The sequence below is a fragment of the Serinus canaria genome, chromosome 2 (genome assembly GCF_022539315.1).
Source record: "Serinus canaria isolate serCan28SL12 chromosome 2, serCan2020, whole genome shotgun sequence".
In the NCBI taxonomy this organism is placed as follows: Eukaryota; Metazoa; Chordata; class Aves; order Passeriformes; family Fringillidae; genus Serinus; species Serinus canaria.
The window spans coordinates 42,852,327-42,867,491 of NC_066315.1; the positions used below are offsets into that span (position 1 = coordinate 42,852,327).

Below are 15,165 nucleotides of genomic sequence, written 5' to 3' on the forward strand. Positions count from 1 at the left end.
TAGAGTCTTTTGCCTAGGTGTGATTTCAGCAGAGCATGTGTGCTGGGAGCAAGGGAAGTGAAGAAGCAGCAATATGCTGCTGCAGTGTGCTGAGGGGCTCTGTAGGAGAAATGTGGGACAGCAACAACCTTCAAGGAAGTTCCAAACAAGCAAGGTAACCTCTGCTCTCTGGTGGCACATGGGGACCTTGTCTTGCAAAGTCTGTTGTATGGTGAGTTTGTCACCCAGCCATTTGTCCTGGCTCTGGGTGAAAGTGGATAGATGGACATTACATGTGGCCTACTTTTGCCTCCCTCCTGGACACTTTTTCCCCTTCTTGATGCAGGAAGTATTTTTCTTGCTGCCCAGTCCCACAAATTCCAGTTTAATTTGTATTTCAGCTTTGTTTCTACAGGGGAAAGTCTAGGTCAGGATTGCAGGAGTTGATGATTGCACAACCCTGGTGCCCAGAGGCAGAAGATGCAATTTCCCCATAAACCCTAGTGTGTACTGGCACTGAGGCCTTGTAGGTCCATGGTACAGCCTTAGGAGCTGGGAAGCAGCCCTGGGCTGGCCTCCACCCTCTGCCATGGCAGGAGTTTCTGCACGATGTGTTGGAGCTCTCACTCAGTACTGTGCAGCTGGGACCTGAGTTGCAGCACCAAGGGAGGGCTGTGTCTGGAAAGCTGATGCAGCCAGGTTTCAGTATGGCTGCTTATCTTCTGCCACCCTTAATCCTTGAGGTGGACTCTCTCCAACCTAGGCAGGAATTGTCTCTTTTAGATACCTGCAACTCCCCCTCCTCATGCAGAAGGCCTCTTGAAAGCCTCAGGTATAACTGAGTTTTAGGGTATTTTGTGCTGAAGGAGTTCAGAGACCTGGGATACAGGGGCAGAAAGAGCCAGGAAAGTTAATGTTAATATTAGTGCTGGCTCCCCTGGCTGCTGCTGAGGCTTCAGGCAAGGACCAGCAGCATGGGCTCATCCCTCTCTTTGAATGGCACAGTCTGACAAGAGTGGAAGGACATGAGCTTGTGTCTGGTGCCAACACAGAACTGGGTTATGACAGGGCAGGACTAGCAGACTGGATTAAATAATCAAATAGCCTGGATTAAGTTCTCATTGTAATGTGAGGGGAGCTTTCCACCAAGGTCCTTTTGTATCTTGATTTCTGTCTGCTGGAGTCAGATAAAAGATCTCGTCATCAGCAGGAGTTTCTTGGCCCTTGCAGATGCTCCTGTGCATTATGGTGAATTTAGACAGTGAAAAGGAAGCTACAGTTTAAGCTGTGCCATGTGTAGATTGCCTGATGTCAGTACTTCTTGCCAAGCAGAGGACTCTAATTGGAAACATCTTTTTTGCCAAAACTTTTATTGCTTTCTCCCCGACAAAGTTATCTGTACTGCTCACCATATATTGATGGAACACAGCAAGTGAGAAGAAAGGCCCCTCTGCAGTCTTAGATTTGACTTCATTAAAAACAAAACAACAAAACCCAGACCACAAGAAAAGCTGTCTCTGAGTATGAAGTGCCCTGGAGAGGACTCAGGAAGGTGGATAATGTTATCCATTTTATGTTTGAAGCCTTTGGGGTCAATTTTGCAATGTGCAAGTGCAGCAATCTGCAAGTCCAGCAGAAAGAGGCTGAACATCTCTGCCATAAAAATGTCAGGAACAGCCTCTGTTGGCACCTTCATGTCCTAGTGGTGCCTGTGAGCCCCAGGCTGCCAAGGTGACAGGAGAACTTCTTTGAAGCTTCTCCTTTGAGCCATTTTGTTAACACCTCTGCTTTGCTCCTGCTGCTCTTCCGAGGCGATTCTGAGCCTGGCTAACAATGGCAGGAATTGCCAGGAGGAGGAACTGAAGATAACCTCAGGTCACTGTGGATGTCTTGCTGTGTCTGGGACTTCTTCAGGCCAGTGAAATTCCAGCACACTGTTGTGTGGTGTAGAGACTGATGTGGGTAGAGAAACTTCTGATCCCAATGGGACTGCCTGTGTGCAGAAGTCTTTGGTCCCCAGCCTGCAATGAGCCTCTGAAGTGTGTTGAATTTCAGCAAAATCTGCACCCTTGTTGCACAAAATGGAACCTTCTTTAATGGGTTTCTCTTCTGGTTGTTCATAAGGACCCTGCAGCTTAACCCAGACAGACAGTTTGGAGCGGGTTTGCTTTAATTAGAAATCAGAACTGAGCAAACACAAGCAGGGAAAATAATATATGTTTTGTTTTGTTGGTTTTTTTTAAATTTTATTTTGGTGTTGTTTGGTGATCCTCATTCAAAAAGAAATCTTGGGACCTGTCTCTTTCTAATTAGCCCTTAAATAACCAGGAGGCTGCACAGGGATCAAGATAGTGCTGGGGAGGGAATGAGGCTCTAACCTAAGTTGTCTACTGAAGACCACAAGTGAACAAAGCCAGCAGGGCTGGTAAAAATCCAAGAGCTTCTTGGCATGAGGAGCAGTAGCTGCTGCAGAGCTGGCCTTGCAGGGCCTGACAGGTTCTATAGGGCAGAACCTGGCTAAGGCTTTGCACAGGGAACAGAAAACCTGTTTTCAGAGGGGGCAGCCCATGGGTTAGCAGTGTGTCTGTGTATGGAAGATGCAAACCTGAAAAACTGCCTTTGCCTGGGAAGGTGCAGGAGGGGAGGCTGAATTACTATCTGGAATATTCTTTGAATATTGCAGTGGCTTCAGAAGTGTTTGAGGATGACAACGGCAGCAGCTTTGTGTCCGAAGAAGATTCAGAAACTCAGTCAGTGTCCAGCTTCAGCTCTGGTCCTACGAGTCCCTGTGAGGTGCCCACTCAGTTTCCTCCTGCCACACGACCTGGAAGCCTGGACCTGCCCAGCCCTGTCTCCCTCTCTGAGTTTGGGATGATCTTCCCTGTCCTGGGCCCCCGGAGCGAATGCAGTGGGGCCTCCTCACCCGAGTGTGAAGCTGAAAGAGGTATGCACAGCTGGGGCCAGTGTTCTTCAGCTTCATAAAGGGAACAGGAAAACCTTCCCAGCTCCCCTAGGCATATGCTAGGGAATGCTGAGAGCTGCTGGCTGCTTCTGAGGGGAAGGCAATTGTGGAAGGCCGTGTGTCTCAGGTTAACAGCGATGTCTATAATGTATTAATTACTGTTCTCCTGGCTGGGAGTGTTCCCCAGTTCTGTCTTAGTGCAGGGGTTTGAGATTTCTCACTAAATAAGTGATCACTGGGATTCTCATGGTACATTTTTTTGGAGGAAAGTCTGAGCTCATTTATTTAAATTACTGTCCTGCTTTTTGAAAATCTTGCTTTCCAGGGGGAAAAAACCAAACCAAAATCCCCACAAAAAATAACATGCCAGAAGGAGCTTGTTGCAGGCTCTGGCAGCCTTGGCTGACTAACTCAGACTAGAGGATTACCACTCCCCTTGTCTGCTCCATTTTAAGGCTGTTCTCACTAATTTGCTGGTGCAGTGCACAGGATGAGCCGGGCTTGGAAGGCCAACTTGGTTTTGTTACAGCATCTTGCTTCTGCTCCTGTACTTTCTGTGTGCTTTGGCAAAGGAAGCTGCAGAGGCACCTGCTTGAAGCTTAACTTGCAGAATGAAATCCGGGTTTAACATCCAGTTTAATCCTTTCTTTGCAGGGGATAGGGCAGAAGGGGCTGAGAACAAGACAAGCGACAGAGTGAACAAGAACAGGAGCAGCACCAGGAGCAGCTCCACAGAAGGGCTGGCTCTGGATAACCGAATGAAGCAGCTCTCCCTGCAGTGCATGAAAATCAAAGAGGGAATTTGCGCGGGCAGGAAAGCTGCCCAGATTGGCTGAGGCCTTCTCGTGCCCTGTCCTGAATAATGGGAGTCTGAATATTTATACATGAACTTCTAAGTGTTTGAAGAACGTTGTGCCAATAATATATGCCAAATCTTAAGCGTTTACTCTGAGAATTTAAAAATGCACTAAGAAGTTTAATTGATGTGGAGGGCTGAAGTTTTTATTCAGTAAATCCTTTATAGGCTGGACGAGTTATCAAATGTTTAAGCTGTGCTCATATTTCACAGACTTTGTAAATTGTTTTGTAGCAGCCTGGCTGAAGCAATAACTAGTAATGTTCCCGTGTAAATTCATGCCAGTCGGGGGTCTGAAATTCAAGCCAGACTTTTGCAGAGAGTGGTTTGGCTTCGGTTTTGTAGAATGAAATGCTCTTTAGATACAACCAGTCTCTTGAGTACAAGTGGCATAATCTTTAAACATCTGTATTGGTCTTTATTATGCTGAAACTGTAGAAATATTTTGTATACAGGAAAGCTGTTGCATGTGTGGGGTCTGAAAGCCTTCACTCTTCCCTTGGTGCTCACAGAAAATAAAATGAGTCATGCCTCTAAAAGCCTATAAAACAGATGGATGACAGGAAGGGGATGGTAATGCCCAGCAGTGGGAGGCCCTTTCTAGACACCTTCCTGAGTCTGGCTTGGACTCTGCAGGTGATTCCAGTGACCAAAAAGAGTTGATTGGCCCCTTGCCCTTCTGCTTCCCTGAGAAGAATTATTTTTCAGCACTTTAAGTTTTTTTTTTTTTCCCCTCAAAAATGGGAGTCATAGATGTTTTCAGGATGATTATGATAAGGGTTTGCCCTTGAAATATGCATGAAGAAAAGGAATTGCCAGTGTAGATTGACAATGTGTTCTTAAGCTTCTCTGTAGGTTGTACTGTGTGGGGGTTTATAACTGTTAAAGGGACTTGGGATTTTAGTATGCCCTAGACAAAATGTTGAATAAAACTAGAAAGGGCACGGGGCATGTTTTGCCAGCAGCTGTTAGGCAGTAGTAGTGTCTGATAATTATGCTAATAAGTGGTAGTAAAAATCCTAGGACTCTTCAGTTTTGGTGACTAAGCATTTCTGAAAGCACCATTTTCTCTAAAATGTCAGTTTATATTGTTGATTTGATGGGAATCTTAGTATTGCCCAAAGTATTTTCTATTCTGTTTTTGCAGTCCTGTTGTATTTCATCCCTGCCACAGCTTGTGTATCTATTCTCAAAGTTAATGTAAAATTCTTCACACTACAGTAAACATTTTTGTTTTCCACATCTTGAGTCTGTGCAAGTGAAGTTTATCTCAAGTGCTAGGAACCAATCTTCTCCCACAGCAAGTTTAGCCTCTAAATATCAACTTCCAGCTGAAGACTGCAGGCTGAGGTCACGCTGGTGTTAGAATCCATTGAGGTATGTGGGCAACTGGTGTCTCTTTCCAGCTTCCCAAATCGCTGCATTATGTGGCTCACATTTTATTCTGAACTGTGCCACAAGACCAGAGCTTCAGTCAGATTCTCCAAAACCTCCTTAGTGTACAGGAGAAGGGAGGTATTCTGTTACATAAGACCTCTTTACCTAATAATGCTGCTGAAATGGGCTGTAAAGCCATGCAGAATTGGAGGCAAAGAATCCTGTTTTCATAGAAAAATAGATTCATCACATTATAGCTGCTAAGCTGTTTCTGTGTTAGACATTAACATGTTTACATCTTCTGAAGACCTTAAAGCTGAAACCTTTCACTGCCAACAGTTCCCAGGCACAGAAAATGCTTAGGAAAGAAATCTGTGGTTCCACCTTCTGATGTGATCATTACTTAGGAAAAAGCTGGGATAGGCAGTATTAAATATGAAAAGCAGTTACAGGAGGGCCACATTTGTATTAAGTGTTTCTACTTAAACTTTCATGGCTGAGCTGTTGTCTGTGCTGCATTCAGTTAGAAAACTAGCTGAGGTCTTTGTGGTTGAATTTCACTTTTGCAGACCTCCCAGTCAACACCTGTTACATGTTCCTGGGTTCTCTGAATGGTTGTTTTGGTGGTGATTTTTTTTTTGATTTTATTTTTTTAACCTCTCTTGTTATCAAATTTCTCTTCATCTTGCCAGTTTGGACTGGAAACCCAAACTTCCCCCACTTGGGCACAATGAATTAATTTGGTGTGTGTGCTGCCTTGCCTGTGTCCTGATTGGGTTCTTCTCCCAGCTGGGTAAAACTATTGATCTGGAAGTTTGAAAGGGTGTGGAACCCACTCTGCCCTTCCTTTTCTATCACCCTGCTGCAAGAGTTGCTGAAAGATCATGGTGCAACCTTCCTCCTTTGGTGAGCCCCAGACCCTGCAGGTAAATCACCCTTCAAACATGCAAGCAAACAGGCACAACTGTGTGTCTAATAAATTAATGGAAAACTCATTTTATTTTAAACTTCATAAAAGCCATAATTATAAATATGACAGACTTAAATGAACATACATTGCTATGGAGTAGAAGCAAATGAACAAGCTTTCTCCAGTTACTTAAGCTCTTCATGGATCCTGAAGTGTAACATGATGGTAGCTGCCTTCATGGGTATAAAAATAAGCCTCTGGTGTATCAAAGTATACATGATTGCTTCATCTGCCCTGACTTGAGAATGTATAAAGCAAATGTTAACCTAGGAGTTCTACTTCTCTTTGGTATTATCAAACAATTTCAGTGTCCTTTTAGATGAAGCGATGAAAACCTCTACTGTATGTACACAAACTTAGCTCTAAATAGGTGGCTGTTCAAAGGCTGCAGAGAGTGTGTGGTTAAATGCATAATTACTGTACAAAATAGTTACATGAAGCTTGCAGCAGGAGACTAGGACTGAACTCAGACTCACAGTCTGGGGCAGTTGGGATGGAAGCTGTTGATACCATTCATCCCTGGTACTATGTCTCACTGAATCTTTGGGAACTGAGGGATTGGATCAGTCAAGGGCTAACCTGTGTCTTCCTAACAAAACAAACAGAACAAACTATGTTCTCTGTCATATGGCTCAAAAAATGCTAAACAGTACAGGGGAAAAGAAAAGCTTAACTTAGTGGCCTGAGGTCATGTTAAAATCTAAGGATCAGTTCACTTTGCAATAATTTTTCCAGACTTAATTGTGGAAAATACTTTTATAGTATATATTTGACAGAAAACACTAAAGCAAATCCTAAATGCTTGCATCAATGTTTTTTCTTAAGAAAAAAGGGCAAGAAAATTTTATTGTAAAATTATTTTGCCATAACCAGAATCCCTTGACTGCAATTTATATAGATATTTTAATCTTAAATACTTAATATTTTAAGTACTTAAATACTTAATATTTTAATATTAAATACTTCACCTGAGTGTTCTGTCCTATATCTGGAGGGAAATGCACAGTGATGGCATCCTAGTACCTATGCAGGTGCAATATTTGAATAGACTTTGCTTTATATATATAAGAGTGACACTAAGCTTCAGTCGTGTGCATTAATGGGGATGAGCCCAATCCACTGCCTGTTCCACATGTGTAAGAAATACTGGCATATCCCAGTGGGGACAGGATCCTTTGGCCCTAATGTCTTTGCCTGGCATTAGGGAAGTGAGTACATTTCTTACTTTTCAGTTCAGTGAAGTTCTGCACAGTACGGAAGCTGAGCCTTATGCTCATTTCTTGCAGCATAAGCTTTGGCACTAACTTGTGCTCAGGGGGAAAGAGAAAGAAAAACTCCTTCCTGCCGAATAGAAACCAACTACTGAAGAACAACAACAGATTTTCCTCTAGGCAAGTCTACCAGCTTGATCTCAAACAGCAGAGAATGTGCAAGAACTTGGTGCTGGAAGCTGGCACTTCTGGCATCTGCCTTTTGTACTGCCAAAAATATACTCAGTTGAGACTTCTTCAGTACCTCCAAGTTAAGAGGTGATGAGATACATGGAGTACTCCACTGCTACTCTAGTTTAGCCTCAGCTAAAAACCTAACAGAAACCTGTAGGGAAAATGGGAGTTGAATGAAACTTTGACATTCTAGGGGTGAAGCAGTCCTTGGCACATACTCCAAAAGCCAAGCATAACCACAAAGAACCTAATCTGGTTTTTTCTCATGTCTCTTTGTGCCCATGCTCGTCCTTCTGTTGATTTATTGCAATAACCATCAGAAGCTTCCCTGCAAAAGAAGGTAAGTCACAAACTTGTCACAAATTGCCTAGCCCAGATGGTCTCTGAGAGAATTGCAGTCAGCAAGGCATGTGTTTTCCAAGGCAGGAGCTATCCCTGCCCTTTCAGTGCCAGACACTTGTTAAGCAGCTGTCTGATGGAGGAAATGAAACAAAAGGTTCTTCTACTTTCTGGAGAGGACTAATAGCAGATTTCTGTGGGAATAATTTTAGCCCACAGCTATTTCTGGTGCTCCTGTAGAATATGTGTTCAGTTTCCCAATGGCCAAGTGACACCTGTAACCTAAAGCAAGATTTAAATCCTACCTTTTTGCTTGTAAAACTGCCAAACCAGTGTGAATGGCAACGAAATTCCTATGGCTGTTTTAAAAATACCCTCTCCCCCAATTATGAAATACTGTAAATTTTATAAAAATGACAAAATTTAATCCGATTTCAGGATCTCTGAGGCAGCTGTATTAAATAAAAAATTATCATCTTGAATCCTCTTCAGATACAATTTATACAGATCTAGAGGATGAACACACATGGGGGGGAGTCTTTTAAAAAAATAACTTGTTTTGCAATAATCTCACCTCCACTATTTTCTTAAGAACTCTGACCCTGCTTCTATTGATGACACTGACCTTGTGCTGTGGTCAATTCCTTCACTGGTTTCAACTTAAAAGGAAAAAAGTATCTTTTCAAAGATGTCTTGCATAATGGAATCAGCAAGTGCATTCCTTGCAGCTGTGGTGTCTTGGGAGAGAGGTTTAAATGATCCTTCCCTACATGATGCATACTTACAAAAGTGATGAAAAAAAAATATTTCTTTGCTGAGTTGCTGATGGTGGGCAGTTCCCCATCTCCCTGCACCAGCAACTGAGACTAGCCTCAGTAGATACAATGAATCTTACAGGGGATCTTCAGATGAAAACCTTTCACAGCTGCTCAGGGAATGCTGTGCTGCACTGCCTGGTCACTACTGCTGGATAACCTCCTGTCCTTCCTGCTCATCAGGATCAACCTGGCTCTGGCAGATGGCAGGAAGAAAGCCACAGAACCTCATGCTGTATTATGTACTAAAGTCATACAGATATGAAGTAACAGCTCTCAAGGTACACATAACATGAGCAAAGCAATTGCTCTGCTTTTAGAAATAGCTAAAGCTGGAACCTTTCCTTTCCTGTACTCCTATATACATATTCCAGAGAAGATGACACATGGAATACTATTGGCTCAGCAGTAGTACATTTACATTTAGATGGGAGAACCAGTTCAGTGCTGAAAACATAGATAGCAGCACAAATATGTAATGAAAGCTATTTGGTCCTGAGACTGAATAAGCAGAATACACAAGAATATTTTTTCTTATATGTTTACTTTTAAGAATAGAATCTTTACCCATATACCCTATGTGGGGAGGAGGGAATTTCAATGTTTGTTTTTCTGGTAACTCACTAGACTTTGATTCAAAGTGTGGAACAGCTGCAATAAACTGAGTTCTTCTGCTGGTTCATTTGAATATATGCATTTTAGCCTATTCCCAAGCCCATTGAACAGTGCTCACTCCTGGACCATAGCAGCAAACCCACAGCTAACTGCCTGCCACAATTAATTGGCAATCTGTCATTCCATGCTTTTGGCTGTAACTCAGGATTTAACTCTCTTTTGTGCAGGTGTAATAAGGGCTCTTCACCTGTTCTCAGGCTGCAGGACAGATCAAAACCATCTCCTTAAACAGCACTGCACAGTTCTGTCTCCTCACTGCAGCTGTGACACCTTAAGAGGAGTAGTGCTGTTAAAATCTAAGAAAAAAGGACCCTCTTGTTGAGGCAGGAATGTGGTGGGGATAATGTTGTAAACTCCAGCAAATGTGTTCTCCACCTCCAAGTAGCAAAATCCACACCTATGATAAAGAAAACTACCTGTTAGAAATGGGATCTAAAGTATGTTTCAAATCTCTATACTTCATTAAGACTTCATTAAGTGTTACCTGTAGTCACCACTGCTCTTTTTCTGAAAGCCATAGGAACCAGGATCTCCCACTGTTGAGACGGTGACAAGTTCAAAACCAACGCTGTATTGCCTGCAAGTGACACCACAGACTTGCTTTAGATGCTTGGCTCAGCAGGATTACCACAAAGAGGGCTAGTTATTAAAAACTACACAGTATAACTAAAAGACATCTAGAAGTTTTGTCACATTTGTGGCAAAAATGTTAAGTCAAATTTACCATGACATGAATGTAGTATTTGGAGGAAGACAGAACTCAGTTCAGGTTTAGAACTAGACTGTAGGGAAAATGCCTGCTAGAAGCCTGCCTGGGCACTCAAGCAGAATTCAAGTAGTTAAGCATGTGACACACTCCTGTACCACATGGCAGAGATCCTGGGGTGTGATCAGGTTGCTATTAGAGGACTTAGTGTCAGTGATCTCAGCAGAATTTCTCATGTTGCAATACAACTTGGGACACTTTGTCTGCTCCTGTTAATGCATGTGACAGGCACCATTGCCTCTGTCCTTCAAACTACCCAAATATGATGTTCAAGTGCAGGAAAAAATGCAAATGAATAACTGCTCAATTCATGGAACTGGGCAGCCACACCTCTGCCTTCATCTTCATTTCATGAGAGAAGGAGTTTCCTCAAAGAGGGGAGGAGAGATAGAAAAGTTCTGCCATTTTGTAGGGCCCACTGTACAGCTTTGCAAAGGATAAACAAGTTGACTGCAGGTCAGGAGATGTTGCTATTCAGAAGTACTGAACACTGGTATTTTGAGGTAATCATTAAATTGTGCCAAAGGAATTTGGCCTGCATAAGTCTACTTTATGGGACATTGACATCCAGCACTTCTCCTGTCCTACTAGTAGCAGAGAAAATGCACTTTCAGAGGTGTTTGAGAGCTGGAAGGGTTTAGTATCTTGCATATTAGCTCTACTACAAAATAAAAGGAATTATGATCATAATTAGTTTTAAGAAGAAATCCTTTATACCTTCTTCCCTAGCTCTGCTCAGACCCCAAAACTTAAAGAGAAAGGAAGGCTGCTGCTTTCCTTATAGGTCAAGGATTTCCCTCAGTAGTTAATGTGTAGATTTAAAACACTATTGATGGTAAAGATAGAAACAAATAGTACTAAATCTGAGTCAACTCCCACACCTTGTTTTCTGGATTTTCCATGAGCTTCCCACCCTCCCCAAGGGGATACTGACAAAGCTTTATCTTTGAAAGCAATGCTTTTACTGTATTGATGCACAATTATTTTCTACAAACCTCGGCCCCCGTAGTTCAATTAGCAATGGTCCATTCTTGTCTAGCTGGAATTGATAAATGGGGTTATTTTTGTAGGTGTCTCTGAAGTTTCCACATCCTCCAGCACTGTGACCTTTCCACTGTCCATTAACCTGAAAAAAGTCAGGAGTACAGAAAACAGATCCTGAGGATTTCTATTGCTTATATATACACACAAACAAGACTAGAGGGTCCTCTCACTTTAGAGATTGCTGACTTTAGTGAGCTCTCATAATTTTTAAAGTGAAGTGAGAGATGGTGTTAAGCATTCACGAAGTCTCGTGCAGTTCCCCCTCCCCCTTGATCAAAGCCTTACATCCCATCCCTGTACTGTATTTTTCCAGCATACATTAAACAAGCACTGAGTGACTGTTTCTGACTGTGACAAACTGCAGCTAACAGAAGACACATTCCCATCTATCCCATGCCTACTAGACTACACAGGTTATTTTTTTTGTCCTCAGACACTCCCCTGTTGGGTTAAATGAGAAACAGCAGCAATACAGGCAGTACAACACCAAGAGTGTTGTAACCTTTTCTTTTAAAGATCTCTGCCTCCAGCCCTGTCCATCACCTCTGTGCACTCTGAGAGCCAGCACTGCAATGACAAGATAACCACAAGGACAGATTCTGCAAGGATAAAGACACTCAAGAGGAAAAATGCTGCTCAGACTTTGAGAAGCAGGCCATCTGTTTCCAAGTTCCTCCTGCTAGTCATTAAACTGAAAGGTTAGACTCGTAAGGCATGCCAGGCATTCCCACAGATTTATAGCTGAGATCCATCTCTCCTGTCTCTGTCAAATCAGCAAGGGGCAGCATTTTCCCTTTTGATTCAATTTCTCCACTCAGTGCCCAAAGCTCTCAAACATGGTAAGTACAGAAGCAAGGGGAATTTTGCCCCCTACCATGCTACTACCCAGGAACCTAAAACTGCTGTGTGCTGTGGAGCTTTCTAGCCCTTTCCCACTTCTGCTGCACTTAATTCCAGGAATCCCATCAGGGCTTGGTGAGCTCCAGAGGTGACCACTTGACTCCAGTATAGGACATCTAACAGAACTTGTTTTACTGCTAAACTGTGATTTAGTTCTCTGCTTGCTTTTGAGTGTGATGACTGCTAAGCAGTCAGCAAACAGGCATTAAATACAGGCAACTAAGTTTTTGTATTCAATCCTAAAGACAGAACTGGCATTGGATAGGTAGAACATACCTTTTTTCTTTTTAATACTAGACAGACATGTTCAAATAATCAACAGGAGTTTTCTACATACTTAATTCTCTTTTCAAATGTATTACAACATAAAATGGATGTCCCTCCTCAAACAGGCCTTTTCACCTTGAATATGTTTTTGACCTCTTAAAACACATCCTCAAAGTAAACCCCGTTTTTAATAGCTCTCTAGGACAATGGTTTCGGGAAGAACCAAGCAAACCATCTTGCTGTTCTCAGGAATCTCTCTATTCACTCACCATTCTCTAGAACAGGCTTCAAGGGACTGCTCCAGAAATAACAGATGGTATAGAACATTGTCTGAACTTGAGAGCCAAGCTGCAAGCCAGCATGTCCCCCTGACCACACCTGCAGTCCTGGGCTTCAGGCACGAGTGTCCTGGCAAATGGACTGTTCCACTGTGGCCCAAACTCCCTTGTTTCTCTCTTCCTGAACAAGTTACTGTTTGGACAGAAGACTTCTGACTACAATAGAATTCCCCAGGGTTTGCATGGTAAGTACAGAGGTAAAACTGCTGGTTTATTCTTTCCTGAGGATAAAACTGCTAAAACATGAAAATACATGCAAGTTACTTTATCCTGTGAGCTCTTGGCTATATTTATACTTCAGCTGAAGGGGTAACTGCAGCTCATGTTGACAGCTGAAATAGGAACAGCAGCTGGCCCCAAAACTGCCTGAGCTTCTGACCTAGTTTCAGTCAAGTTTTTCACTCTCTTCCCGTTCCTATACTCTCAGGGAGTGTATAATGGATATACTTTCTCAGGAAATGTACAATGGATGTACTTCCTAGATACTGTCTGGCAACAGGAGTGCTTATTCCACTTGTTACAGACCTTTGAGGTATCTTTGAAAAATTTAGGAACAGTAATGTGTTGTGATATTGCCATCCTAAGTTTGTTTCTTATGGTCTTGCTGCTGGTGCCTTTAGTTTGGCATTGCTGATTTTGTCCCATCATGCCAGGAGTTTTTCCAAGAAAATCATGCAACTATCCCAAGGGGAAATGAGCAACACTTCTGGGGGGTTTTCACTGTGCACCATTACCAGCACAACCTGATTTCTGCAGAGTGATGACTTATTAGGGTATGGGTTGTTGTTCCAAAGGCCAGTCTGTTCTACAAAGGCTTTGCAGCATGTCTGCAATGGCACAGCTGCAACAACACACTCTGTGGTGGAGTGGGGCAGTAGTGTCAAAATATATTTAAAAACCTTGTACATCTCGAATATGGAAATCCAAACCAGTGATGCACAAAAGAAAATGTTTCTTTACCCGTTTGGAAATGGTGTAAGGTGTAGGAATCTTGGAAAAGGTGAACTTGCACAAGGAATACACCTGTGTTGTAAAAAGAAGCAGCAGGTCACACATTTATTTTGCACTTTACAAACAAAACCATGACAAATTAAAAGAAAACAGAATTGCCTACACAAAATTTTTAGGTATTTGTTTACTATATGCTGGTATTACCCATCAGATGACCCTGTGTCAAACTCAAAATTCAGAACAGTGCTGGGACTAAGACTTAGTTCCATTTAATTTTCTTAACAACCTTGCCCCCCACCCCCTCACAAAAAAAAAAAAAACCCAAGCAACCAAAACCCAACCAAAAAAACCAACCAAGAAAAAAAGCAAAATGGAAACAATCTGCATTTTACTCTTTTTTCAGTGAAAAAAAAAAAAATCTAGCATTGATCATTATGTGACTCAGCAGTTAAGAGAAAAATCCAAATCCTAAGTCAAGACCTAGAGAGCTGAAAAACCTTTAAATTTTAACCAGGATCTAAAACAGGTTTATTTTGGATACATAGAGAGCCAATGATCTGCCTGTACATGGATATTTTTTTTATTCTAGAAAGTATTTTTTCAGCTGATTTTGTTACGAAAATTTTGTTACTACAAATGGAGAACATTATCAAACACGTCATCCAGTGCTTCTGCTCCAACAGTCATTGCTTCCCTCCCCAGGATAGCAATATTAATTCAGAAATATCCTTTTAATGAAATTTAAAAACAAAGGACACTTTACAGTTTAATTGCTTACATTCATTATGAAACAACAGCACATACCCTGACGGTGTAATGGATGGTGTTTTGTTTCTCATACTGGGACACCACTAAGGTGAAGGTATGGGAACCTGGAGAGGTCAGCTTTATCTTGGTCAGATAATGAGGACTGTTGATCCGAATACCATCAATATAAGGAGGAGGATCAGCTGAAAAAGAAAAGGATGAACACTTTTTCCTGACCAAAAAACCCCCCAGCTTGGAAAACTTCTAAGATTAGACTGAGCAGACCCGAGTGCTCTGAACAGATGAGAGCCTCTAGATTTACCCATAGAAAGGACAGTCTTAACATGAACTGCTGTTTTCAGGAGAGGTACATCACACATGACAAGACACAAAGTCCATGCCTGAAAGTACAGCTTAAATCCCAAGACGTGCAAGGACTGCTTATCCATCTCCCACCAATGCCACTACTCAAAGAAGACTGCTGTAATTATGTTGAAATTTCGAGAGAAAGATAATGAATGTTTAAGCACTCTTTGAAAATCTCTGAAGCGTCTGCTCTCTCTCCATTGGCTGGACAGTTCCAGAATGCCAGCTGCCAAAACTCTGGCCACCTTGTAAACAATACTTCAAAACATGTTAATTCCTTTAACTAAATCACACACGCTTTCTGTCCCTCTCTCTTCAAATCCCTGGGATCATTACACAGATGTAGTTGCATCTCAATACCAATGCAC

At 42.2% G+C, this 15,165-nt stretch overlaps 2 protein-coding genes across 7 annotated transcripts in view; one reads left to right on the top strand and one right to left on the bottom strand.

The window, feature by feature from the left end:
* The window catches only part of SH3BP5 (SH3 domain binding protein 5), a 51,503-nt gene extending 46,464 nt beyond the window's left edge, over window positions 1-5,039 (top strand). The window contains exons 8-9 of the mRNA XM_009086165.4: window positions 2,663-2,923; window positions 3,596-5,039. Coding sequence (XP_009084413.2) covers window positions 2,663-2,923; window positions 3,596-3,777 — 443 coding nt within the window. The 3' untranslated portion in view covers window positions 3,778-5,039. The remainder of the gene's footprint in view (window positions 1-2,662; window positions 2,924-3,595) is intronic.
* A 1,100-nt stretch (window positions 5,040-6,139) lies between these two features.
* Window positions 6,140-15,165, bottom strand: part of CAPN7 (calpain 7) — a 32,414-nt gene continuing 23,388 nt past the window's right edge. For 5 of the 6 annotated variants that reach the window (XM_009086166.4, XM_050970261.1, XM_050970260.1 and 2 more), the window contains 5 exons: window positions 14,489-14,634; window positions 13,694-13,756; window positions 11,180-11,310; window positions 9,903-9,995; window positions 6,140-9,815 (listed from right to left, as the gene is read on the bottom strand). In XM_009086166.4, coding sequence (XP_009084414.1) covers window positions 9,671-9,815; window positions 9,903-9,995; window positions 11,180-11,310; window positions 13,694-13,756; window positions 14,489-14,634 — 578 coding nt within the window. In that variant the 3' untranslated portion in view covers window positions 6,140-9,670. The remainder of the gene's footprint in view (window positions 9,816-9,902; window positions 9,996-11,179; window positions 11,311-13,693; window positions 13,757-14,488; window positions 14,635-15,165) is intronic. The other variant, XM_050970262.1, reaches the window with a different exon arrangement.